Below are 26,781 nucleotides of genomic sequence, written 5' to 3' on the forward strand. Positions count from 1 at the left end.
AAAAAAATCAGTTGCAAATTATTAGAGCAGTTCTGGAAGATCTTTTTGGTAGAAGCAGTGAAGAAAGAGACCTCTGTGAGCTTGTGAAAGGATGGAATGATGATGACTGGCCTCAGCAGCAAAAATTGCATCCATTCAGTAAAAAAGGAATAATTAAAGCAGTACCCTTAAGAAGAGCTGTGTGACAGGAGTTCATTCTTTTGCATTTTAGGTCAATCAGAAACTTCCTGCTTGTCCAAATAGGCCTTAATGAAATTCTTGGGCTTACTGGGAAGTGGGGTGGGCTAGAGAGAGTGGAACAGAGAAACAGCAACATTGTGTTTGGGAAAGGCAAATTCTAGCAGTAAACTCGTGTTGTGCAAAATCATCAGTGCATCAGCTGTTGATTCAGGTGGAGACAAACCTTTTCCTGCCTTTTTTCACCATTATTTCCAGGGTAGTGTCGTTCAGTTGATTCTGCTTAAGTGTGAATAACACCAAAGTCTCCATCAAAATCCCACCGTGTCATCACGTTGCAGCAAACTAACGTATATATTAACAACTGTATATATTAACATATAACTAATGTATATATTAACAAATATATATTAACATATAACTAATGTATATATTAACAAATATATATTAACATATAACTAATGTATATATTAACAACTAATGTATATATTAACAACTAATGTACATATTAACAGATGTATATATTAGCATATAACTAATGTATATATTAACAAATGTACATATTAACAAATAACTAATGTATATATTAACAAATATACATATTAACATATAACTAATGAAAATATTAACAAATATAACCCACTTTCATACTATAAAGACCAACTGATAGAACAGTCAGGGAAGGGAATTTCCATAACATCAGCCCCTACATGTTTGCACATCAGGAGAGACCTCTGAGCTGTGTAAGGTGCCCAGCAACAGCCTGGTGGTGGATACCGGTACCGGTACCGATACCGAAGCCGAGACCGATGCCGAGACCGATGCCGGTACCGATGTCGATGCCCTCCGTGCTTCCCGCCGATGCCTCAATCCTGTCAGCAGCTCCTTCCCTCTTTGCCCAGGTGCCCGCAGTACCAGCGGCTCCACAAGGGCCGCTCCGGGCAGCTCCTTCCCCTTACACAGCGCTGTCCCAGGAGCAGATTTGGCGCTGTCCTGCTGGGTCCTGCCTGGGGCGGTCGCCTTATCTCTCCCAGCCCTTATCTCTCCCAGCCCTTATCATCTCCCCTGGTCTCTCCCCTGCTCTCTCTTTCCCCTCAGTTTCTCGGCCGCCACTCCGGGCCCCGCCCCCCGGCAGCTCCTCCCGGCGCTGAGGCGTCACCGCAGCGCGATCGGCGGCAGGAAGCGCGGGACGGCGCTGGTCATGGCGCTGCCGGGCGAGCTGTGGGCCGAGGTGCCGACCGAGAAGCGCATCTTCTGCTCCGTGCTGCTCTTCTCATGGGCCGTCTACCTCTGGGAGGCTTTCCTGGCGCACCGGCAGGTCAGGGAGAGCTCCGGCGGGCAGAAGCACCACCGGGCCGGGAGCTGGGCCGGGCCCGCCACGGCCTCACGTGGAGGGCGGCCGGGCGCGGAGCAGCGCAGCCCCTCAGCGGGGCCGGGGAGGGATCGGCCCTTCCCTGGGCGAGGCAGTGGGGATGCGGTGCCGTGTCAGCCCTCCCGGCCCGAAGCGGGTTGAGGGGCAGGCGATGGGAGCGGGCTGAGGGGAAGGAAGGAAGGAGCGGCCGTGTCTGGCGCTGCGACCCGAGCGGGGGTTCGGAACCGGATGGCAGAGTTCTGAGGAGATCTGCCGAGCGGGGTCCTGTCCCCCTGTGCCTGCCTCTGTTCACGCTTGTCCCTGCTCTGGGGCACGACTGATCTGTGGGCTGGCTGAACCCCCTCACAGGAATAAGGGCGATTGTGTTATGGGGGCGGTGGGGATGCTCCCCGGGGTCACATCAGCGAGTCAGGGAGTTCATGAAAGGACCTGGAAAGTGTTGATGTGATGGGGTAACCAGCAGGCCAGCACCCACCCAGCAACTCGATTCTCCTCTCCCAGGAGAGCTGAGAAAAAGTGAATATGAGAAAACTCACGGATCTAAACAAAGACAATTTAATAACTGGAGGAAGAGGAGGGGGAGTGGGAGCTCCACAAGTGCTGCTCACCACCTCCCACAGGTAGGGCAATGCTTGGCCAGTCTCCAAACAACAGGCACCTTGAGGCCAAACCCTCACTCCCCTTGCTTCAGATTTTATTGCTGAGTATAAGTATAATGTTATACAGTATAGAATATCCCTTTGGTCAGCTCAGGTCTGCAGTCCTGGCTCTGTGGCCTGTCCACCAGCTTGCTGAGGGAGTGAGAGTGCCTGGAGGCTCTTAAGCAGTGGCCAGATCACTGGTGTGTTTTTAGCACTGCTGTGGCCACAAATGTGAATTCTACTGTGATGCAGACTCCTAGGAAAAAATTAACACCATCCCAGCCAGACAAAAACCCTGCCAGGAGGCCAAGCAGCAATGCTGTGTTCTGTTGAGATCCATTAGATCAGCTAAATCTGTGAGACCACCCCTGAACTCTTGCCAGAGAGAATGTATTTTGCAGTGACAAAGGGTAGGAACTTTTCCTTTGGAAAGGTATAAATACATTAAAACATGATAAAGCAGTGGATGGAATAAGGACTTTTAGTCTTTAACAATTTTTAAGTGGCAAGTTCTCCACCAGCACTGAAATAGTACCTCATTTATGTAGTTGCATCATAGATATGCTGGTTAAGTTTGCATGGGATGATCTGTTGGTTTTTTTCAAAAAATGCTGTCATTAACGTGGTGTAGTAAGTCACATCCTGTAGAAAAATGTGTGCTCTTTATGTGGTATCAATATTGGAAATAAATTAATAATTAGGCATCACAGTTTCTGGTTATAACATAATTAGCGTTCAGTTTTGTATTTGGAAATAGTGAGAAAACAGGAAATTTTATTTTGTGTGGTTTGGATTCTTTTAAAAACTTTCTCTGGTGGCCCATGGGATCATGTTATGTGTTGCTTTTAAATCTTACTTAATGTCCTTAAAAAATACTGAATATAGACTTTAAGTTTTGTGGGGTTTTCTTGATTTTTCAGAGACGGGTGTATAGAACAACAACCCATGTACCCCAGGAATTAGGACAGATCATGGATTCAGAAACATTTGAAAAATCTCGTCTGTATCAGCTGGACAAAAGTACTTTCAGCTTTTGGTCAGGCCTGTATTCAGAGATTGAGGGCACTGTAAGTACCTGAGCTGCTCCAGCATTTATTTGATACTTTTCGTGGACTTAAACTGTGAAATAACATTCTTAGTGCTCCTGTGCAGCTGCACTATTGGTGTTCTGGCATCTTAGGTCAAACACTGAAATTTGGAAGGCGTAGGATTCTGTGTTCCTTTTTTATGGCTGTATTTACCATACCAAAAGAAGGCATTATTCAGGCAGCACATAATTTTGCCACACAGTGCTGAGTCATACTGCACAGCTACATGTTTTCATGGCACAGTTGACCTGCTCTGGTTTCTACTGCCAAATAATTAAGGGACATAAGAATTATTTTAAATTGTTAAAAACACAGACCTTTGTTTTGTGTTTGTAGGGATGCAACTAGTTTAATTTTAAAATAAAATTTAAGTAGAAGGGAGAAAGAAAAGCTGGTGAGACAGGAGCTTGAGTGTAAGAAAATTTAGACTGGGAAAGTGCTGTTCATCTTGTATGAAGAAACTGAGCCACTGAGTTAGAGCAAAGTATTAACTGTGTGATCCATACTCATAGGAGAATCCTTTTCTGATTTACTGCTGAAATGCACTGCTCACCACAAGCACAACTGGTTCAAAAAGGAATCCTGAAATGCCTGTCATTGCCAAAGGTGACTACAGTATGATCTGAATAGTTAACTTAAGGAAACATGAAAGTTGATTATAAAAGAGAGTGAAAAAGCATTGTAAAATAGTCCAAGTCATGTAACTGTAAAGCTATGAGAATGCTGGGGAAGGCTCTGGAGGACAAGTCTTAAGAGGAGCAGGTGGGGGAACTGGGGTTTAGTCTGAAGAGTAGGAGGCTGAGAGAGACCTTCTCACTCTCTACAACTCCCTGAAAGGAGTTTGTAGTGAGCAGGGTGTTGGTCTCTTCTCCCAAGTTACAAGCAATAGAATAAAAGGAAATGGCCTCAGGTTGCCCAGGAGAGTTTTAGATTCAATATTAGGAAAAATCTCTTCCCCAGAAAGGGCTACCAGGCACTGGCAGAGGCTGCCCAGGTAGAGTCCTCATTGCTGGAGGAATTTAAAAGATGTGCAGATGTGGTGCTCAGGGATATGGTTTAGCACTGTGCTTGGTAGAGGTGGGTTAATAGTTGGACTTGAAGATGTTAAGAGTCTTCTCCAAATTAAATGTTTCTATAAAGGTATTTTACAGTCCACCTGATATCCCTAATGTTTAGGGTACATGCAGCTTCTTTGCTAGACATATGTGATTATGAGTTCTTTTCTGTGATGCTGAGCTGTGTCTTTCTGTTTCTCAGAATCTGTCCTGAGATTATCTGATTCCAGCAGAGCTTAAGTGAGGTTTGCCACCTCCTCAGAGAATTAACCTTTATTGGCTTTAGGAACTGCCTAAAGATGGAAGAGGCTCTTGTGGCCAAAGTTGATGAAATTGGATGGCAGTTTTTGCAACATTTTGCTTTTAGTAGGTAGAAGGATGATTCATTAACCTTGCAGGTTAATTGAAGAGGAAATGCTGTGTTAAATTGCTGGTATGCTCTGATTTATTTCAACCATTCATTATGTGGGTATCTCTTTAACTAATAAGTAGTATCAGCATCATGCTAATAACTGTCTTTGTTCAGAGAGTGGTACTTAGGAGATTCCCAGCTCTGAAACTTAAAGGTTGCCTACAAAACAGAAACATGCTTGATTTGGTCCTTCATATCTCCAGCTGACACTCAAAATAGAAGTCTAGTCATACAAAACAGTAACTACTCCAGTAGTTAGGCTATGAATGTAAGCCTTTTTTAAAAAAATAAGAAAAAAAATCCTGGTACTGTCCAGACTGGAAGGCTGCACACTTTTCATATGTAGCATCACTTGCTAAGAAAATAAATGTGAAACATTTGGAAGTCAAGGTACTGAACAACAACCACCACCAGCTCTTGCCTTGAGCTACAGGTAGCACTTGCTACAGTACTTCTGTCTCAAGCATTTCTCCAAATATTCAAGGCTTTATTTATGCATTCATAAGATCACTGGGGGACAAAAAAAATCGAATTGTGAAGCTTCATCCTTAAAATGAATCCTTGTCATGCTGAAATTTTAATAGAGAAAGATGACAATCTGTTTCATATTGCCTCTCTGGTATGTGTTTTTGTTTTCAAGATGATTCTTCTCTGTGGAGGAATTCCTTTTCTGTGGAATCTATCTGGTCAGATCTCTGGTCGTGCTGGGTTTGGACCAGAATATGAGGTAATAAGTCTTTAAATTTTAGTGGAGATGTTTGATCCATGAATTATAATGTTATGATTTTTACTTTTAAGTTTGCTATTTACTTGAAGTGGGTTTCAGCTTCAGGTGGAATATTTTCTGGTGAACACAATGGTTGTGTGACTCAGAACTGATAACAGCATGTGGCTTTTAAATTAGCTCCCTAATTAATATAGCCCTGTATGTTAAAACATACAAGTCTCAAAGCTGCTTGAGTCAAATGAGGTGGTGGGTTTGGGTTTTGGTGTCTTTTTGTTTAGGTGTTGACTTTCTACTCATCATAGAACTCCTTGCACAGTAAAAGGTTAAGCAGTTTGAGGCTTCTTCTTACATTGTCTTTGTGCTGTGGATGAGGCATCTATGAAAATTCTTGCCCCAAATCCTTAGTTTTCATTTAAATCTATTTCATCAGTACATTTTTTTTCTTTCTCTAACACAGTGATTGGTAAGCTAATCACCACAGTTTATTTCTGTGAGTTTATCTAGCTTCATCCTCTTAATTAGTTTCACTCAACCACTGACATAAAAACCCATTCTTTAAATCCATTTTAACACCCATCAGTGCTGGTACAGGCCAGTAAATATCAGTTGGTTGGGTTTTTTTTTTTCAGATTGTTCAGTCATTGGTGTTTCTGCTGCTTGCAACACTCTTCAGTGCAGTGACTGGTCTGCCCTGGAGTTTATATAACACATTTGTCATAGAGGAGAAACATGGATTCAACCAGCAGGTAATGCAGATATCACTGGTACTGACCTAAGGTCCTCAGTGGGTTTGGGTGGTTAGATGGACTGGTATGGACTGGTATGTCAGGGTTCCATACTGGGCCAGCAATTAAATGAGAGATGCTCCATTAACTCCTTTCCCTTCCTGGAAAGGAATAAGGGAAAAAGAGATGAAGGGGTTGTTACTTGGCAGGTTGCAAACTGAATTCCACAGCTTTAACAAAACTGCAGTGATGGGAAAGAAAATAATGGAATATGAAATACACACAAACCACCTCCCAGTAAGGCTGATGTCACCACTGGGACTACAGGGCCAGCCCTGGGAAATCCCAGGCTGGATTCAGCAGCAGACAGGAGCTGGATGCAGGAACACAGGGATCAGGATCATAGGAACAGATGGAGTCCTCCCAGGACACCAGCCATGGATGAAGAGAGCTTGACCCTCATGATCCCTCAAATTTATACTGAGTATGAGGCCATGTGGGATAAAATACTCTGTTTGTTCAGTTTGGGTCACCTGCCTTGTCCACTCCTCCCTGCAGGAAGGTCACAGGTGTGGCCCCTTCCCTTTGACTTCCAGTGCTTAAGAATTTAAGCAGAACCAGGCAGAGGCCTTAGTTTTTCATTCCATTCTTCAGCACTAAGAGCATAATCAGTCCTAGGAGCAGACACTGACTGAAAAACATGCTGTTGATTCCACAGCTACTTAGAAGAGACTTGAAATGAAAAGTAAAATTACTTCAGAGAAGATTGGTTCTATTCTGGCTCAAACCAGGACAATATTTCTGCCAAAGATCATTAGTTTTAGGAACTTTTCTACTCACAGTGCATAAAAATAACAATTACAGTTTGTGACTATTGCTGAAGTACCTGTGCCACTTCAGAATAACTCTGTGTGAGCCACAGCTATGAGAAGAGGAGGTGAAGAGCTTATTCTGGCTTTTCTTAATGACCTGTGATCTCCTTATCCCATTGGTATTGCTGTTTTGAGATCTGTTTTACTTTTTTTCTGTGTGTCCAACCAAAGGGAGCAGTTCATTAACCACTGTGGCATATCAATATTTACATTGAAAGTATCACTGATATCCTCTCTTCACAGACACTGGGATTTTTTTTTAAGGATGCAATCAAGAAGTTTGTTGTGACTCAGTGTATTCTGCTGCCAGTGACAACCCTTCTGCTTTACATTATTAAAATAGGAGGAGACTATTTCTTCATCTATGCCTGGCTTTTCACATTAGTTGTTTCCTTGGTGAGTATTAGTTTGGGTTTCTTCCAAATGGGTTACTTTCATGGCTCAGTGTGCTGAGGTTGAAAAACATCACCAGCAGGAAATGCAGAAAAATCTAAATCTCCTGGGAACTTGAGAGTCTAGAAAATTTAACAGTGTTTTGTTCTCAGTGTACTTTTTCAGGAATTAATACCCATATTAATTGTCCACATTAATGTGATTTATTGGAGTAATACTGGAGTATTGTCCTCAACTGAAAAGTAAACATTCAGAAAACTTTAATTTTTCTTAAATACAGAAAGAACACAGGTGGACTGCCAGCTGTCAACATGTCAACTCCTGACTGCCAACATCCTGAGCAGCTGTCTTAGTAGATGAGCTGACCCAAAGAGAGCCTTGCTATAGATGACACTCTACACATACAGTACTCTTTATCAAGTGTTTTTTCTGAAACTGTGCCCTCTTTTTGTATTTGCTCCACCTTTAGTACTAAACAGACATTATTGTGCCTTTCTTTTGCAGGTGCTTGTGACAATCTATGCAGACTACATTGCACCTTTGTTTGATAAATTCATTCCCCTTCCTGAGGGAGAGCTCAAGCAACAAATTGAAATAATGGCTAAGAGCATTGACTTCCCATTGACTAAGGTCTACGTTGTTGAAGGTGAGATTTTTTATTTTTTTTTTTAAATGAAAAGACTGTCATTTTGAATTTCTAGATTCCTAGCTTTGGTTGTGGATCCTGTAGTAAGGTATGTTCTTATATTCCTCAGCTACTGAAATGCTTGTGATTGTCTGTATTATTGTCTCCTTATCTGTTTCCAACATCTTCACCCATAGCTGTTTCAAAACATCTTTCCTGGTACATAGAAAGAATTCTAAATGTGTTGGTCACAAATCCTTTGCCAGAAAGGGCAGAAGTGTGTTCTATGCAGAATGCTCTTTCCACTCTGAATCTGAAATTGAAATAGAAACTGTTTTTCTTCTAGATATTAGATCTTCATGTGACTGCTCTTGTGTTTTTAGCAATTTCAGTGATTATGTATTACAGATGAAAAAAAAAATTATTTCTCTGTTGGAGTCAGTAAATGAGATGATTATTACTTAGATACTATTAAGATAGATTTCAGCCTGCAAAGTCATTTGCTTGAGCTTGTTTATTTATTGGGGGACTTTAAGAATTCCTTTGGAAGAATCTGTTCTATGTAATATTTCAGTCTTTCTGTTCTATGTAATATTTCAGTCTGCAGTGCAGGGGATTATTCAGATCATGGTCTTTAATGTAAATTTTCCACATTAGGTTCAAAGCGTTCCTCTCATAGCAATGCTTATTTCTATGGGTTCTTCAAGAACAAGAGAATAGTTCTCTTTGACACACTCCTGGAAGATTATTCTGCATTGAACAAAGAGCCAGCAGAAGGAGAAGATAGTGAGAACGAAGAGACAAAGTCTAAAACCAAAGTTAGTTCCTCTTTGTTTTTCATTTTGTTATTTACATTAATTTTGTGCTGAGATACTCCCTTTTCTCAATGTATCTTAAAGGTCCTAAGTGAGATGCTGAAACAGAAAAACCCAATGATTTCAGCAGCAAAGTGTCCCTGAGTCAGTGTCTCATCTTCTACCATGGGCAGTCTAATGACACTGTTTATACATAGAGGAATATGGTAATTTTAAGCTGTGCTCAGTGAAGCACAGGGGTGGATTCCCCAGGCTATTGCCCATCAAGCCCAAACTGTAGAAATGCAGGTATTCTCAAGCATTGCATTTGTATTTGAAATAGTGCCATTGTATTTGAAATAGCAGTGCCAGGAGCAAAAGATTATATTCTCTTCCTCCTCTGCCTGTCCCAGGTAACAGCTTGCACAACTGGAGTTTGTCTAGGCTGTCCTACAGTGTGGCTGTTGCTGGGTGTCTTTTCATAGAGGGCCTGGAGAGATGCTCAGAGGAAATGGGGGCTAGGGACATGAGTGTTCTTGTTACTCAAAGTTAAATAAATCTATTAATTTTCCACGTGAGCCAAGGTTCCTAAGGATGCTGCAGCAATAGCCCATGGGTTCTTCATAAACTGACTGAAATCCAGGGCCTTTTTTGTCCTAGGTTGTGGAAACTTTCCCTATTTTGGCTGTTTTGGTTTGCTATCTTCTTTAACAAGCCAGTGGAATAAATATTTAATTTATTAATGCATGCCTGGTGCACGAGGCATGCATTTGTGCACACACACACAGATCACACGTGTGCATCCTCCCCTGCCCTGGTCAAGAACAGGATGGGGGCTTTTCCCTGTCCTTTCCATTGATGTGCATCAAGAGTGAGTCTGCTGTTACAGTTTTTGTGGCTTCAGGAGAGTGTAGGGATGGTTCAAGAGCAAGTCCTGCCTGATGAGCCTGGTGCCTTTCTGTGATGGAGTGGCTGCCTCAGTGGATGAGGGACAAGCTATGGATTTCATCTACCTGGATTTCCATGAGCCATTTGACACACTCCCCCACAACATCCTTCTCTATAAATTGGATACAGATTTGATGGGTGGACTGTTTGGTGGATGAGGAATTGGTCATATCCAGAGGGGAGTGGTCAAGAGTGATTATGTGGGAAAAAAATTTACAATGAGAGTGGTGAAATACTGGCATTGATGGCCCAGACTGGTGGTAGAAGCCCCATCCATAGAAACATTGAAGGTCAGGTTGGACAGGGCTCAGAAAAACCTGATCTGGTTGCTTACTGCAGGGGGTTGGAGTAGATGACTTTTAAAGGTCCCTTCCAACCCAAAGTATTCTATGAAAACTGATAGAAAAGAGCCTTAAGGAGTGATTGTGAGAAGGAATTGTCTTGTGCAGCTTATGAATTAGGCCAATGTATAGATAGATTGTTGTTCAGTCCAACTTCTGTTTCTTGTTAACTGCTGGTGGTGGAATTCTCTTAATCCTTGGTCTGGTCTAGCATACTGCAGAAGCAGGTGATGAGAGGAGGGGATTTTGAGCTCACCTGCTCTAGGCATGAGTATAATGTGTTCCATTTCAACAGGTTCTTCAGGTAGTTCTCAGTTACCAAGTCCACTTGCTTGCTTCTGACTTGTTAATGATGTCTCTTTCCTAATGAGAGTTTCAAGGTATGTCATAGCATTTGTTGCATAGGACAGGGTTGTAATTTGTTTTGAAAGGAACAAATAACATCTCCTGCCCTGGGAGGAAGGATTTATGTTGAGTGTTGAAGGAATTAGGGAGAGGAATATGCTCTCAGTTCTCTGTTGAGTGTCTGTGGCTTTCAATATCTGCTTCCATTGTAATATTTTTTCTTGAGTAAAGAAACAGGATGAGATCAAGGGATGGTATGAGAGAGTTTGGTAGGCAGATGTTCAAGCATTCTCCCAGGTTTGCATACATACACAGAAATAAAAACAGCACTTCATGGTAGGAATCTTGCTGAACTTAAAAAGTGTGAGTTTTTTTAATTATTGGAAAAAACTCAATAAGAAATTATGTGTGTGTATCTATTGGCAGAAGGGAGCAGCTTGATCTGGGGAAATTAAGTGGCCTAGGAACTAAACTAATAATTAAGAAATGTACTGAGTTGTGTTCAGACACACCTTACAGTACTTATGCTTTGTTATTCCCTCAGAATAAGAAGCAAGGATGTAAAAATGAAGAAGTTCTGGCTGTACTTGGTCATGAATTGGGTCACTGGAAACTGGGTCACACTGTCAAAAATATTATCATCAGCCAGGTAAGTCAAGATAAACTAGTGGTTTTTCTAGAGCATTCTCTAGTTATTGTTACCAAAAGCCTGCTTCCAGATTTGCATGTGTACATTCACACATTTAATTAATTTCATCAGCTTTCTGAAGTTAAACACATTTTTCTTGCTCTGTAACACTTCCCTGTTTGAATCTCAGGGCCTTCTCTGAAGTTCTGTTTTCATCCCTGGGCTAGAGATAGAATTTGATGTATCCTGTCTCCCAGCCTCCATTTTTTATGTTTGTTTTTCTCATCTTTTTTCCGTTTTTCTCACCTTTGTCTGTTTCTCATCTTTCTCTGTTTTATTTTTCTCATCATGTTTTTCTCATCTCTGAGAAACCTGTGTGTCTGAGAGTTTCAGTCAGTCTTGTTCCTTGGAGAAGGAATGTGAGTTAATGAAATCATAGAATCATAGAATCATAGAATTAGCCGGGTTGGAAGGGACCTCAGAGATCATCAAGTCCAACCCTTGACCCACCGGAGCAGTTGCTAGACCATGGCACTGAGTGCCACATCCAGTCTTTTTTTAAATGTCTCCAGGGACGGAGAATCCACCACCTCACCGGGCAGTCCATTCCAATGCCTGATCACCCTCTCCGTGAAGAAATTCTTTCTAATATCCAACCTAAGCCTCCCCTGGCACAACTTAAGACTGTGTCCTCTTGTCTTGTTGAAGGTCGTCTGTGAAAAGAGTCCAGCTCCCACCTCGCTACAGCCTCCTTTCAGGGAGTTGTAGACAGCAATGAGGTCTCCCCTGAGCCTCCTCTTCTTCAGGCTGAACAGCCCCAGCTCTCTCAGCCTCTCCTCATAGGGCCTGTGCTCGAGTCCCTTCACCAGCCTGGTTGCCCTCCTTTGGACCTGTTCCAGGACCTCTACATCCTTCTTAAACTGAGGGGCCCAGAACTGGACACAGGACTCGAGGTGTGGCCTCACCAGCGCTGAGTACAGGGGAAGAATCACCTCCCTGGACCTGCTGGTGACGCTGTTTCTGATACAGGCCAGGATGCCATTGGCCTTCTTGGCCACCTGGGCACACTGCTGGCTCATGTTCAGTTTCTTGTTAATGCAGACTCCCAGCTCCCTCTCTGCCTGGCTGCTCTCCAGCCACTCTGTGCCCAGCCTGGAGCTCCCCATGGGGTTGTTGTGGCCAAAGTGCAGGACCCAGCACTTGGAATGTTGAACCTCATCCCGTTGGAATCAGCCCAGCTCTCCAGTCTGTCCAGGTCCCTCTGCAGAGCCCTCCTGCCTTCGAGTTGGTCTACACTTCCCCCCAGCTTGGTGTCATCTGCGAACTTGCTGATGATGGACTCAATCCCTTCGTCTAAGTCGTCAATAAAGATATTAAACAGAACTGGGCCCAGCACTGATCCCTGGGGGACACCACTGGTGAGCGGCCGCCAACTGGATGCAGCCCCGTTCACCACCACCCTCTGGGCCCGGCCCTCCAGCCAGTTCCTAACCCAGCACAGGGTGCTCCTGTCCAAGCTGTGGCCTGACAGCTTTTTCAGGAGAATGCTGTGGGGGACGGTGTCAAAGGCCTTGCTGAAGTCCAGGTAGAGCACATCCACAGCCTTCAGAATTTCCTTCTGTAAAAAACATAGTAAGGCATGGTTCTGCCTCTGAGTTCTGAAAAGCCAGGCAAGCACAATGCTTCAGCACATGACACATGGCTGAGATGGAAGTGCTGGTTGTTTTCCAGAATAGAAATATAGCACAGCACAGACACATTTTGTTTGATTTTAAACATTTTGGACTCTATGCCTACGTCTAATGAGATGGATTCTACACTCTCCCCTCTCTCCTTTTGCTTTATTCTTGCCTTTTTATCTTTACTACTCAGACAACTTTTTTCTCACTGACAGAAATTAGTGTTTCTATACTGCAGACAGTATTTATTTTTTTTATTTACAGAAAGCTGGTAAAGGCCACTTGTTTTTTACCTTTTCCCATATTTATCACAGAACGTCAGGGGTTGGAAGGGACCTCTGAAGATCATCAAGTCCAACCCCCCCTGCCAGAGCAGGGCCAAAACCTCTGTTTTCAGGGCTCCTGCCTCATTCTGCAGTAGGCACACATTTTCTCTATTCCTTTTCCTATTGACATATTTGAAGAAGCAAATTCTAAAGTCATTTCATTTCAGTAGCATTCCTGTGCAAGTCTGCAGTATAAGACCATGTTTTAGACTTGAATTAAAAACTCATCTTAATCAAGGTTGTTGTTTCCTTTCTGTAGATGAATTCCTTCCTCTGCTTCTTCCTGTTTGCTGTGCTAATTGGTCGAAGAGAACTCTTTGCTGCCTTTGGTTTCTATGACACTCAGCCTACCCTGATAGGCTTGATGATTATTTTCCAGTTCATTTTTTCACCTTACAACGAGGTAAATTGTTTTTTAAGACCTAGCTGCTGAAGTATTGTGTATTTAAATAATTATTTTATTTTGACTGAGGGGGAAATTTTGAATTTCCTATGGCCTCCATCTGGTATCTCATTTTATTAAGTGGGCTTAGTGCTGCATTTTGGGTAAGATTCTCAGTTCCTTGTGGCCTGGACAGACCTTGGTGAGATCATTCTGCAGCCACAGTGTGGGATATGGGAAAGAAGATAGGGGAGAATTTACTGATACTGTAGAGAACTTGCAGACAGATGAATTTTAAAATAATTATGGATATATTTCTCTCCACAGGTGCTCTCATTTTGTTTGACTGTATTAAGCCGACAGTTTGAGTTTCAAGCAGATGCATTTGCCAAGGAACTTGGGAAAGCTAAAGACCTGTATTCTGCTTTGATCAAGCTAAACAAAGATAATTTAGGTTTTCCTGTTTCTGACTGGATCTTTTCCATGTGGCATTACTCCCATCCACCCCTTTTAGAAAGACTTCAGGCCCTGAAAGATAAAAAGGAACAGTGACAGGAATCACTTCTGGTTCAGAGACAGTGCTTCCATCTCAGAAGCAAAGTTCAGAGCTGCTTTTTGATTTCTTTTTAAAAATGGATAATGCCAATTAAGTGCAATATTAACAGCACCACAGATCTAAGAATCCTGAAACAGGTATGATACTAGAAATGACTTTTTTTTTTTAAATGAAAATGAAACTGTGGAACCTAATTTAGAAAAAGCACTAGGTGAAGACCTTCTCCACACAGACACTGGCTTTTATCACAATATCATAGTATATGGTAAGACTGTAAAGGGAGGAAAACAAATGTGTAGACTTCAAAGCACCTGTTTCTTCAGGTTGGTTATGCCTTGAACATTTTGTGAGCTTTCTCATTCTCAGTCCTCTTCACTATGAACATGGTTTGATTTACTTGATTTCATGTATAATAATTCTTGTACTCATCATTCACTTTTGTGTTTTTAAAAGGTAAATGCAAGTGCAGGCCTTTTTCCTGGATTCATGTCTGTCATTGAAAATGCTACTTAATAAAACCTTCTTTATCTGAAATGTGGGGAAGAAGCATGAATTACAGTGAGGAAATTTACTGTGGCTTCCTTGAAAACTGGCCAGTACTTAGTAGCATTATAGCAGGATGAGGCTTTTCTGTGCTGCTGGGGACATGGGATGATGTTACAAAGAACCAGAACAGGACCCACATTAGAGAAAATTGCTAATTTCCTGTTCTTCTCCCTTTTGCCAGTAAGCAGAATGGTCAACAGCTTTTCCACACCTCAGTTCCTCCATTTCTCTTGTCCTTTGCCTATTTTTTTTTTTGTATATATGGAAGTGTCCAGTTGCTCAGTGTATCAGAGTCACACTTTGATTCTGCAGAGGTTGGTTCTCTACTCCATGGAGTGTTTTCCATTAATATGAAACAGCAGTGCTGGAATTCTGAGAAAATATTTCTTGTCCTTGCTCTGATACCAATAGCTCAAGGCACACTTTATTTATATGGTTAGTGATGGGCAAATTGAGTGGTTTCTGCATTGATTATCTCAGATTTTTCTGATGAAAGGTGGAATTAAATTTACTTTTGTTTAAAAACTAGTTACCTCCCTGTTAGTAGATGCCATACAAATGTTTTGGACCAGATTAAATGCACATACTGCATATAAAAAATAGGGATTTATATCTGCAGTAAAAGTTCTGCTCTTCTCTCTACAAAGAGATGAGAAGTCAAAGCAAATTACTGTTGTTTCAGATGTCAGCATTCTCAGAGACTTTACTGTTACCTTTTCTGATCATAGGGGAAAATACCTTATAAAATGATGGGCATGGTGACCTCAGGTGCAGGAAGACAGAAGATCTTGCTAGAAACCCTTTGTATGCCTCATTCTACTCATATTTATATCCTAGCAAATATGAAACTAGAGATAGGGACTTAGGAGACAGCTTTACAAGTATGGGGAGCCTTTATGTCATGTTAACTGCATTTAATAAATAGCCCTTAAAAGGATTAACTGGAATCTTTTGGTTCAGAAGAGTGAATAAATGTGACAAGTTTTGAGTTTGAAATGGTGAGTCAAAGACTATAAGTAAGACTATAGAAAATATGCTATATTTGCTCTGAGAAACCATTTGTCTCACCTATTAAGTAAAACATAGTCAAAGTTGATTTTGTGGCTATTTCAGAAATCTGGCTAAACACAAAAAGGACAATACAGTAGAAGTATGGAAGAATAGAGTAGTATGGAAGCATTAAATACTTGAAATACTTAAGCTGACAGGCAAAGACAGTGCTACAGCAGCTGCCTGTTGCTTCTTTTTCTTCCCTGTCACTGTTCAGGGTTGGTCTTTAGTTCTTCCAGCAGGATTTCATCATCTGGCTCCTCTGAGCAAGGGTTCAGAGTTGGTTCCAGCCTTCTGTCACTTCTCAGCACTGCCACTGCTTGTCACCTTCTGCCTGTCCACAACACTTCTGTGCAGATATCTGGAATGCACCAGCAATATTGCAGACTTTCTGTAGCCTCCAGTTTCTTCTGTACTCCTGAGAATAGTTGAAATCACACATAAATCTTTCTGTGCAGCTGCTGCCTTCCCAGGTATCTCCATCTTCCTACAGTGTCTATATGATCAGCTTGATGACCAGCTATGCCTACCAGGATGAGCCACAAATCCTTTGTGACCAATTATCAGGTTTTGGAAGAGAGGCAAGAAAATTAGAAGGAGAGGGGGGTTGTTTTACCTTTGGCTGATGCTGTTCAAATATTCAAGACAAGGGAATTTGGAGCAGAAAACTCCCCACAGGCATCCCTGGGCCTGGTGGGCACTGACCAGCAGTCTGATGGCTCCAGCTTCTCATTTCCTGCCTCACCAGATTTTCCTGGTTGAGAGGACATGATGAGGAAATGTAGGAAGCTCAGACCCTTGGAAGGAGGAGGAGTAAAATTGGAATGTTTTATATAAATAGGCACAAACATCTCCCTTTCTGCAGTGTTGGTACATTCAAAGGATTCCATGAGATATGCTGAGAACATCCTTACATGTAGGACTGCCCTAGCCATGGAGCTTCTCATTTTTCCTGGTTGCCAGTGGGTCCTGGCACTTTGTGTTGGCAAGGAAGCTGGAAAAGCTGGATGTGTGGCTGTTATTTGATGGCATGACAGTGAGGTGAGGTGCACGAGTTCAGCTTGCTAAAGTGACCCGATCAATGTGCCTGGGAGGTTTGCAGGACACACCAGGAGGTCTGCCGGGTGAACCAGGGACTCTCCTGGGATGTGCCCAAGATGAAAGTCAGTTGTGAACTCAGAAACTGCTGTGCCTGCTGGAACAGCGAGGGTACAGCACGCAGGTACCGCCGGCAGGGAGACAGTCGGACAGACAGACAGATGGGCAGTCAGACAGACGGTCAGACAGTCGGACAGATGGATGGACAGTCGGACAGATGGATGGACAGTCAGACAGATGGATGGACAGTCAGACAGACAGTCAGGCAGCTGCCGCAGCCTCCGTCTTTGATCCTGACATGTTTGAGGCCGTCTCACAGCCGGTGTCTCGCTTCTTCAGCTTCTTCCCCGTCTCAGCCGCCCCTCAGCGGGCGATCCCTCCTCCCGCAGGCTGCCCGTCCCCTCCCGGCAGCTCCTGTCTGACCGAACGCTGCCGAACGACAGAGCAGAGACCGCTGCTGCGCACCCACCGCGGCGGCCCGGGGGAGGTGACGTCAGGGGAGGTGACGTCATAGGAGGTGACGTCAGGAGGAGGCTGTGTCGGGTTCACGTCAGAGGAGGTGACGTGGGGAGCAGGCGGTCTCGGGAGGAGGTGACGTCGGGAGGCGGTGCGGCCCTGGCTCTCGCTGCCTTCTTTGTGCGGCGCGGCCGGGGCGATGCTGTCGGGGGGCAAGAAGGCCGCGGAGGCGGCAGCGGGCGGCGAGGGCGGGCCCGAGGTGCCGGTGCCTCCGCCCGCCGCCTCAGGGGCCCTCGGCTCCTCTGCCGAGGGCGGTGTCGCCGCGGAGCGCACTCCCCGCAAGAAGGAGCCGCCGAGGGCCTCTCCCCCGGGCGCTCTGACCGAGCCGCCGGCAGCCGCTGGCGCCCTCGCGCCCGGCGCCGAAACCACCGGGATCGCCGAGACTCCCGAGGGCCGCAGGACGAGCCGCCGCAAGCGGGCTAAAGTAGGTGTGGGGAGTCGGGGGGCTGGGGCCGGGCTGGGGCTGCGGGGCGCCCGGCGGGGCGGGTTCGGGTGTCGGGCTGCCAGGCCCCATCTCGCCGAGAAGGACCCGGGGGAGCGGGCTGAGGGGCGCTGGGCTGAGCGGACTCCCCGGGCCTTGCTGGGATGGTGCGTGAGGTACGAGAGGTGCCTCGGGGAGGTTCGAGTCCTCCAGGGAAAACCTGCGGATGTGCAGAGAGGTTAATGGGGTTTGGAGACTCGTGTGGTCACAGCTCATCTTCACAGGGTTCTGGGGCAGTTTGTGCGCTTTCGGGAAGGGCAGCAGTGTGCAGCTGCCGTCGGAATTTTGGTGGGCTTCCTGCTCAGACACCGAGCCGTGAAAATAAAACCAAAAATAAAAAAATAAAACGTTGTATCTGGGTTCTTGCGATTTGCGTTTTCATGAGCACATTAATGTTGTTACTTGGGGTAGATAAATGGATGCAGATTCTCTTGAGGTCTATGTGCTTGGGATGATGCTGGTATTACAAGATTACAAACGTAATAATAAAAACATCCAATAATTGGCCTCTTACCTTATTCTGAGCATCCGACAGCTTTTACCTTTTTTTATTAAATTTTTTCTTGGAAACGTTGTTGCAAAATGCTTTGAAGATATTGGCTGTGTCCAAGGCTGGGTGTGTTCCATGGGGAAGATTAAACTACTTTTAGGAAGGCTTGGATTTACTGTAGCCAGGACACTGAATGTCTTATTTTCAGAGCTCTTTCATGATGTGATTGCTGGACTGGTACTTTGCATATAAAAACTGCTAAGGAGGTCGTTCTGGTGAATCCTCTGTACCATGGCAAAATTTCCAGGAAACAGGAGATTATCTGTGCAAGATACATCTTGTAAACTGAAAGGTGGTAGATGTACATTGGGCATAAGAAAGAAATTTTTTATGAGGAGGGTAGTGCAAAACAGGCTGCCTAGAGAAAGTGTGAATGCCCTCTCTCTGGAAGTGTTCAAGGGCAGGTTGGATGGGGATTGGGAGCAACCTGATCTAATGAAAGATATCTGGAATTGGACTAGATAGTCCTTAAAGGTCCCTTCTAACCCAAACTCAGCTGTGGTCTTCAGAGGGAGCATGCCTGGGTTTTACTTGTTTTGTACTGGTTTGTTTGCAAGTAGGAACTGGTGCATTTTCTGTGGGTTGTATTTCAGTGATGTTTCTCTGCACTGGCAGCACTGGTTTCCTAAGGACATTTATCTCTTTTAACACACTATATCCCCACCATCACTTCAGGGTTGCCTTACTGCAAGTGTTCATGGTGTGAGCTCAGCTGAAGAGGGCATCCAGGTTAAAAGTAAACCTAGGGAAAAGCTTAGATTTTTATTGGGCTTGATTGTTCTCTGAAACTTTGTGGAGCTTGGGGAAGATGGGAGACTTCAGGGGGCTGTAGGACAGAGCTGGTTTGTGTTGGTTTCGTTGTGATTTGCTTCAGAGTGGGAGTTCACAAGTGATCCTGGTGGTGCAACATTTGCTGATCAGTGTGCAGAGCTGGTGGTTGTGGGCAGGAAGGAATTAAATATTTGAAAAATAATAGATCGTGGCACATGGGAGTGTTTTACTGAATTTTGGTTTCCTATACATGAGCTTCCCAGGGGCAGTTTGAATCATGCCAACTCTTGCCCTTTCTTAAAGACTAAACTGTGAAAGATCTGTAACTGTTTTGATGAGAAATGGAGAGTTGCTTTTTTCTTCTTGTGGTAGAATATCTGACCTGTAGAATGTTGGAGGTACACTAAACAGGTTGGGGTTTTTTTTTTCTAGTTTTTATCATGTCTACATATTGTGAGAAGTGCTTTTTTCCTTCCCAGTAGGTAGGGAAATTCAGTAGCTACATACAAAGCTTTTTTACTTTGGAAATAAACCTTGATTTACTAAGCAGTGTAAGATGGATCCTTTCTAGGTTATTTCTTGGGGTTTCCATGTTCCTTTATGTTGAGGCAAGGATTTTGTTACTGGTAGTAGTGTTTATTTTTATTGGAGAACAGAATGAAACATATACAACAATAAGAATATTTTTTTTTGTATTGCTGTTGTGTTCAGTCACTGGTGTGACCACCCATGGGAGGAGGCACATGTGATGCACCATGACACTGAATGTCTTACTCTTCAGAGCTCTTTTGTGATGTGATTGCTGGACTGGTACTTTGCATATAAAAACTGTTAAGGAGGTCATTCTGGTGCATCCTCTGTACCATGGCAAAATTTCCAGGAAACAGGAGATTAGCTGTGCAAGATACATCTCTGTACAGGACATAGGTGGGGTTTTTTCAGGAAATTTTATATACAGGTCTGCTCAGCCATGTTAGTCAGGTAAATTCAAATTGGAACACACAGACTGAGGCAATTTGTTATTTCTGGAGTTTGAGGTGAAGGTGTTATTTCTGGAGGGAGGTGAAGGAAAGGAAAAAAGCAGAGAAGTTAAAGGATGCAGTATGATAAATACACATCAACTGGTCTTGATATCCATAGAAAGTTTCTCCTATTGGACAGTTTGGTGCTGAGGACATTTTCTTTAGTGGAGATAAGAACACATGGAACTTGTTAAGCTGTTGAAAATTTTATAACATGGTAAGTGGAATAAGACTTTGGACAAAGTATCTCAGGCCACTTAGTTTGAGCTGTGGGCAGTTTTGTTGTTTGCAATGTTCATTTTAGTAGTGAGAGCTAAAGGCATCTTCATTGTGTTTATCCTTTGTTGTGCTTTTTACAGGTGGAGTATAGAGAGATGGATGAGAGTCTTGCAAACCTGTCAGAAGATGAGTATTACTCTGAAGAAGAGAGAAATGCTAAAGCTGAGAAGGAGAAAAAACTACCACCACCACCTCCACCAGCTCCTGCAGAAGAAGAGAATGAAAGTGAGCCAGAGGAGCCATCTGGTGAGTAAAAAGAGCCCTTCTCATCTGGCACTACTCACCTGTTTTATGGCCAGAAGTTAAGCAGGATCAAGTACATCATGAATCCTGTGCCTGACTTTGGTCTGGTTTTCAATTATTCATATGTATTGTTTTCTTTGATGGCCCCATGTATGGAAGGAGGGGAAAAATGCAGAAGACTAGACAGATAAAGATGGAATTATGCATTATCTAATTCCAAACTAAGACAAACCTCATAGGAGATTCTTGTGATCCTTACTGACTTGTCTTTGGGAGTTGTTGACCAGAATAACCTCTGTGGCACTTAGCTGCCACCCCTTCTTGTGTACCAACATTCACTTATTCCTTTGAGAGAAAAGAGATTAGATTTACTGGAGGAAATGTTATGCAGGAGAAGCAATTTAATATACAGTGATTTCTGTGGCTTTAAATCATGACTCTGTTCTTAAATTCTAGTTGGGTACAGTTTGCTTAAACCTTGGTGCTTTACTCCTAACCTTTGACAGATTTGGAAAGCTTCATTTCCAAATAAAACTTAGAAAGTTTTTTGTTCAGTCTTGTTCAGGAAGCAGCTTTTTGAAATCTGTGGTGCTAGCATATCATTTTCCTGTCCATTCTTCCTTTGTTGTGTTTACAGCTACCAGAATCAGTTAGGTTTGGTGGTGGTGTGTCACTCTGCTATCTCCAAAATTACACTTTTTGCACTTTTGTCAGAGAGATTTCATGAGGTGGTGTGTGTTGTGTGGTAGTTGGTCATGCCAGGCAGCATGAAACCCAGCAGCTGAACTTCTGCTGGTTCATCACTGATGTAAATAAGTGTTCAGTTCTGCTACTCAAAATTGGCTTCCTTTGGATGGCAGACTTGAGAATGGAGACAATAAGACTGATGTCAGTTTGGGGATACTTACCTTCAGTTTTACAGAATGTAGTAAAAGTCCCAGTTGTGTTCTGTCTCTTAGGATTTGCCCCTGTGACCTCTCCAAAGCTGTGGCTTTTGGCTCTTGGTTTGATACAGGAATACTGTAGCTCACCTGAAATATTTGCAGCAGTAAAAATCCTCTGTACCCCTAGTTCTAGCTGATTTATCAAAAGTGGAATTCCAATGGGTGTAATTAAGCAAATAACTTGAGTTTACTACTTAAGTTACTTTAGACTTTGTGTTGAATCCTTGAGGCCTAATATTAATATACTTTTGTTATTTCTCAGATGCCATTTTGTGCCTCTAAGAATGATTACTGAAATCACTGTGAGGCATAATCAGTGTTCTGTCCCATGAAGGAAGGAATGTAGGCAGTAACAGATTTGTGCTGTTCTCTAAATGCAACAGTCTGTTAAGCAGTTATTCTGCAAGCACTGTATTTAGTAATCTAAACACAAATAATTGTAAAACATCTGCTTAGAAATAAGGAGATATCAGGTCATCATATTCTTTCTCTGTTCCTGAAAAACCTGTGAGAGCCATAAAGTAGTTATGTTGGAGGATGACTCATTTTCAGTTATCATTCCATAGGGAGTCTCACTGCATTTTTAAAGGCTTCTGAAACTATATACATCTATATACCTTGGTGTATCTCTCTACCTTTGTCTTTATTAATGCAGGCACTAAGAGCATCAGGCCATCCCATGTTGACTGTTAAAGGGCATGGAAGCTTTTAATTTAAACAGCCATTAGCAGGAAGAGGCACAGAGTCTGCTGGATGTTGAAGAAGTGTTTAAAACTGAGGTCTTCACTGTCTCTTTGTAGCAAAAAATGTGTTCAATAAGAAATATTGAATAGGACAGCAATACTAGAGCATGATTGCATATTGAAAACTTAACAAACTACTACAAGTTAGCTTCTGTGTTAGTGCTGGTTTAGTTTGGTTGTAGGGTGTAGGCTTTTAGGTTCAGAACCTGCAGAAACACAGTAGAGATGTAAAGCTTAATTGTGCACACTTAGAAATGTAGCAGTGGCAGTAGCTGGTATTTCATCACTCTGTTCTAGCTGCCACTTTGCAGCATGAGGAGTTTTTTAAGTAGCACACTTCAGATGACAGCAAGGTGCTGGTATTATTTGGAGTAGGTTCCATTGATACGTTCAGTTGTGGGGAATTCCAGTGGTTTGGCTCTGCAGATTGTTGCACTCTGGATTTGCAGTTTTAAAAGGTGTAGCAGTATTTCATGATTAATTTCCTTTAAGTACTTCTTCTCTTCTTTACTTGAGAAATATTATTTGATAGCAATAAGTTTCCAAACTTTCCTTTCAGTGCTGAATGACATTTGTGTTCTTGTTTGCCAGTATCCTTTCTAAAATTAAGGAGCTTGCTGCTTTTTGTAATTGTTCTCTAAGGATCCTTTTTTTGTTTGACCAAATTGGATTCTCATTGCTGTAGCTTCCTGAAGATCTTTAACAGTTCCTGTCTTTTTAGTTTCATTAGTGCTCTCTGTGGTAATTGTATGTTTCTAGCTGCTGTTTTCCAAGGAAGAGTAAGACTGAATATGATGCAGATTAATTTGTGAATTTTCAAATTTACTGCTGCTCTCTTTCTTTCATCTGACTTAGGTCTGTTTCCCTAATTAAATTTCAGTACTCAGTGGTAATTGTGTGCTGCTATTCTTTATTTTTAGGCAGTAGATGATCATATGGACTCCTTTCTAGACCTTCCTGATTGTAGTTCAGCTCATGGCCTTTTATCCTGTTGTCTTGAGCTTTTCATCAGATTCTGCTCCTGCACATGTTGTGTTCAGCTGCAATAATGTGATGTTAACTTGGAACAACAGTTTGCTTCCTGCCTTGTTCCTTTGCAGCTGGAACATGACTTTATTACAGGCAAGGAGAGGCTGCACTGCCTGGCCTTGTTTCTGCATTTCTGTGTTCAGACTGGGTAGCATCCAGACTTGTGTCTGAGCAGGCAGTAATAGTGATGCTTTGGGTTTTTGACCTAACATTGAAAATGGTTTAACTGTTATTATCAGAAAAGGAAAATGCTGATACCTCTTTGTAAGTAAAACAAAAGGAATTCTGTCCCCTCTACTGGATGGCAGAGCTGGTTCAGTAATGATGAATGCCACAGGGTGATGTCAGGATCTTCTGAATTTCTTAATTTCTGGAAGGCACAAGTGTAACTTGTCCTGCAAATTAATGGTCTATGCTGGAACACAAATATTGATGTCCCACTTGTGTTTGTCTGTCCCAGAATGGAAGCAGGTCTTGTAATGTTCCCAGCAAAATAAAATACTTGCAGTATAAGTGAAATGATTGCTTTTCTCTTGCTGTTGCATATGTACTAGTTCACAGAACCCTGACTTTGGGATTTCTGAGGCCTGTCAAAATACAATTACTTGTCATGGTCTCTCTTGTGAGTTTCTCAACTTCCCTGCTGGTAGACTGATTATACAAAGGTGCTGCCTATTGCTCCTCTGCTGTAGCTGAGTGAAAATGTATTTCTTGTTTCAGTTTCTATTTTATTTTATCTGTAGATGTGGAAAGTTACAGCATTCCAGATGTTAATCCAGGTTATCGAGGTATGAAAACATTTGATTTACTTTGTGTCTTGCTTTAGGGGTTAAATATGTAGTTCAGATGAAATTATAAGTTAGTGCATCCCCCAGGAGCCTCAAATGACATTCTGGCAAAATTGTCCACCCAGTTTTAAACTCTAGAGTAATTTTAAGGACTGTGTGTGCAGCCTCAGGTTAGACCTTGCTCTTGCATGTTTGGAGAGGACACCTTGACCAGTTGTGCTCTAGGAAGTGACTGTTTCATATGGTAACTTGACCTCAGCAGTTTGTTTCAGAGGGGATTTGTTTGGGCTTCAGAGAACACCCAGTTTGCTGGCAATTGAAGCACTTGATATGGAGGAGCCTTGGTACAAAACCAGCTTAGCTGAGCAGCACTTGGCCATCTCTGTAGTGTCCTACAGCTTCCAGCTCTATGGAGGTGAAAGACTTAAGGCAAACACCTCACTGTAGAAGAACATTTCTTCTAGAATATTCTAGAAATGCTCTGTTCCTTGTTGGGTTGTAATCCTGTCAAGAGTGCTATTTTGGATGTAAATGCAGGCTAAAGTAATTTTGAGACTTCTTTGGATCTTTTTAGATGAGTGCTTTGCCTTTCCTCATGTTTCCAGCAGTGGATACATTGAAAGACCAATGTCTTTCAGTGCTTGGTATTGATCACTTTCTTGATCAATGGTATTGCCATGTGTTTGGCTTCAAAGGTGGTCTTAGTGTGTTAGAACATTGTTGGTGCTGAAGCCAAAGTAAGTGGTCCGTAGCCATTCCAAAAAAAAAAGTTCCATCCTCAAGCTTCAGGGAAGGATTTATGGCAGAAAAAAAAAAAAAAAAAGAATAGGTGTTACTGAAAGTAAGAGGCTTTTCAGATTAATTCCCACTGCATATGAGAAGACTTGGGAGTACCAAGGGCAAGATTATTAATTTCTTACACTTTGAGATCCATGGAATCTGATGGTATCCATCCACCAGATCTTGACACTAAGAAATGCATTCAGATTATTCAAATCCAAGCCAATAATGAGGTCCATCACCAGTATTTAGCCACAAGGAATGCTACATATTGTGTACTACTTTATTTCCTTTAAAGTCTGATGTAAAGCCTTCCAGTAACACGGATAACACTTCAGAAGACTATCACAGAGTTTGGTGCCCTGGGTTCCAGACGTGATTCTCAGAAAATGGGTTTAGTTAGTTGGTGACATTTAATACCTAAACCGCCAACTGCCGGGCCTTTATGTCCAGTGTGGTTTAACTTATGGAGTAAGGTCCCTGAGTTCTCCTCTTTCCTTCCACAGGGCAAGCAGGAGGACTTCAAGACGACAATTCTGGAGGGTATGGAGACGGCCAAGCATCAGGTGAGGGTGGAGTTTGATGCTTGCCACTTAGCAGCAAGAGCCCCCAAGTTAGGGATTGATGCTTGAAGTGCGCATGGGTGTGGTTGTCCAGAACTTAGCAAGAGAAATGGGAGATTTTAACCCCCCTGCTAAAAGTCTGGGGGATTTTCAGGTTTCAGTTGAGGTCTGTACCAGCTGTGGGAAGGACACTGACTTCTGTTCAAATGCCTCAGGCCGATCTCTCATCCCTCCACTCCTCTCCATGTTTAGAGGAGTCCAAGCATACAAAAAGATCTTTCTTACCTAGCCAGTCTCTACCACCTAGAATGAGAAAGCCCTGGGCTTTAGCACAGTAGACCTTTTTTTTCCAATTTGCTGAAGAAACAAAGCATGAGGAACCTTTTTGCTCCATTTTTTTCTTTTGAATGGGTTTGTGTTTGAGCTGTGTACCAATGGTTAGCCCAGAAGGTTTATCTTTTGGGGAGATTTATAGTCTGCTTCTCACTGGACTGGATTGGGGATGGCTAGCAGTATCCTCTTATTGTTCAATTCAGAATGGGTGTCTGTACTCAGAGTGCTACTGAAACTTCCTCCAGCTGCCACTTTTGCTCTCACTTGAGGATTAGGGTTTTAACAAAGGAGTTGAGGGCTCCAGAACCTAATCTGTAACTAAAAGATGGTCTTTTGGAAGCACATACAACTTCAAGATACTCCTCTAAGATTGCATTATTGCTGTTCTGAACAAAGGAACGTAGTTATGTTTTGGATCTTATTACTTGCTCAGAATTTCTGACTATTACAGATTGTGGCCCTAAGGATTCATTGCCTGTTTCATTTTTTTTTGGCTGGCATTGATTATTTGGAAGTTCTATTTGTTTCATATTTTAAATACATGCTGAGAGTTTGCTTTAGCACTTGTCTGATAGATCAGCCAAATAACTTTCCTTCAGAGCATTTTTCATCTGCAGATGTTTCAGTAAATCAGTTTTCAGTGAGCAGCATCCTTCATGATTTCTTCTTTGGGGAAGAAGAAAATCAAAACTTTAGCACATTAGTTGCTGATGCTGAATGTCAGGAGGTGACAAGTATGTGTGTGAATGTGTGCTAAGAGATGAGAATAGCTGAGCCATGCCTACAGTTGTTAAAGAGTTGCCTGCCTCCAGGAAACTGTGTGTAGTTATTAACTGGTACTCCCTTTAATGTATTGCTTTCTTGAAACAGGCAGTAATGGTGTGGGATGAGGGTTTAATCAGTCTAGAGTTGATTTAACTTTGAGCTCTGTAGTTGCAAAATTAATTCAAGAATAATAA

The 26,781-nt window shown here is 42.7% G+C and overlaps 2 protein-coding genes across 5 annotated transcripts in view; both read left to right on the top strand.

Moving 5' to 3' along the window:
• The first annotated feature begins 1,334 nt into the window (after window positions 1–1,334).
• On the top strand, window positions 1,335–14,620 carry ZMPSTE24 (zinc metallopeptidase STE24). 2 transcript variants are annotated; one of them, XM_071768063.1, is made up of 10 exons: window positions 1,335–1,495; window positions 3,111–3,257; window positions 5,386–5,472; window positions 6,102–6,218; window positions 7,313–7,465; window positions 7,967–8,108; window positions 8,745–8,905; window positions 11,060–11,164; window positions 13,408–13,551; window positions 13,858–14,620. In XM_071768063.1, exons 1-10 carry the CDS (start codon window positions 1,379–1,381, stop codon window positions 14,080–14,082), a joined length of 1,398 nt encoding a protein of 465 aa, XP_071624164.1. In that variant the 5' UTR covers window positions 1,335–1,378; the 3' UTR covers window positions 14,083–14,620. The 2 variants fall into 2 exon arrangements, with proteins under 2 accessions (XP_071624164.1, XP_071624166.1); XM_071768065.1 differs by lacking the exon at window positions 13,408–13,551 and having other exon boundaries at window positions 1,343–1,495; window positions 13,858–14,249.
• A 2,713-nt stretch (window positions 14,621–17,333) lies between these two features.
• KDM1A (lysine demethylase 1A) overlaps window positions 17,334–26,781 on the top strand; it is a 33,601-nt gene continuing 24,153 nt past the window's right edge. Inside the window, exons 1-4 of one of the 3 annotated variants that reach the window (XM_071767493.1) lie at window positions 17,343–17,720; window positions 20,480–20,645; window positions 24,102–24,146; window positions 25,433–25,492. In XM_071767493.1, the coding sequence (XP_071623594.1) occupies window positions 17,436–17,720; window positions 20,480–20,645; window positions 24,102–24,146; window positions 25,433–25,492 (556 nt within the window). In that variant the 5' untranslated portion in view covers window positions 17,343–17,435. Of the gene's footprint in view, window positions 17,721–20,479; window positions 20,646–24,101; window positions 24,147–25,432; window positions 25,493–26,781 lie in introns of all 3 variants that reach the window. The other 2 variants (XM_071767494.1, XM_071767495.1) reach the window with 2 other exon arrangements.

The sequence above is a fragment of the Heliangelus exortis genome, chromosome 24 (genome assembly GCF_036169615.1).
Source record: "Heliangelus exortis chromosome 24, bHelExo1.hap1, whole genome shotgun sequence".
Classification (NCBI taxonomy): Eukaryota; Metazoa; Chordata; class Aves; order Apodiformes; family Trochilidae; genus Heliangelus; species Heliangelus exortis.

Excerpts from the sequence above, each read along its gene's own strand:
- ZMPSTE24 (XM_071768063.1), top strand. The coding sequence starts at position 1,379 with ATGGCGCTGCCGGGCGAGCTGTGGGCCGAGGTGCCGACCGAGAAGCGC. Across the intron at positions 3,258-5,385 it reads ATTCAGAGATTGAGGGCACT|ATGATTCTTCTCTGTGGAGG; the intron begins GTAAGTACCTGA and ends TTTGTTTTCAAG. Across the intron at positions 8,109-8,744 it reads TAAGGTCTACGTTGTTGAAG|GTTCAAAGCGTTCCTCTCAT; the intron begins GTGAGATTTTTT and ends TTTCCACATTAG.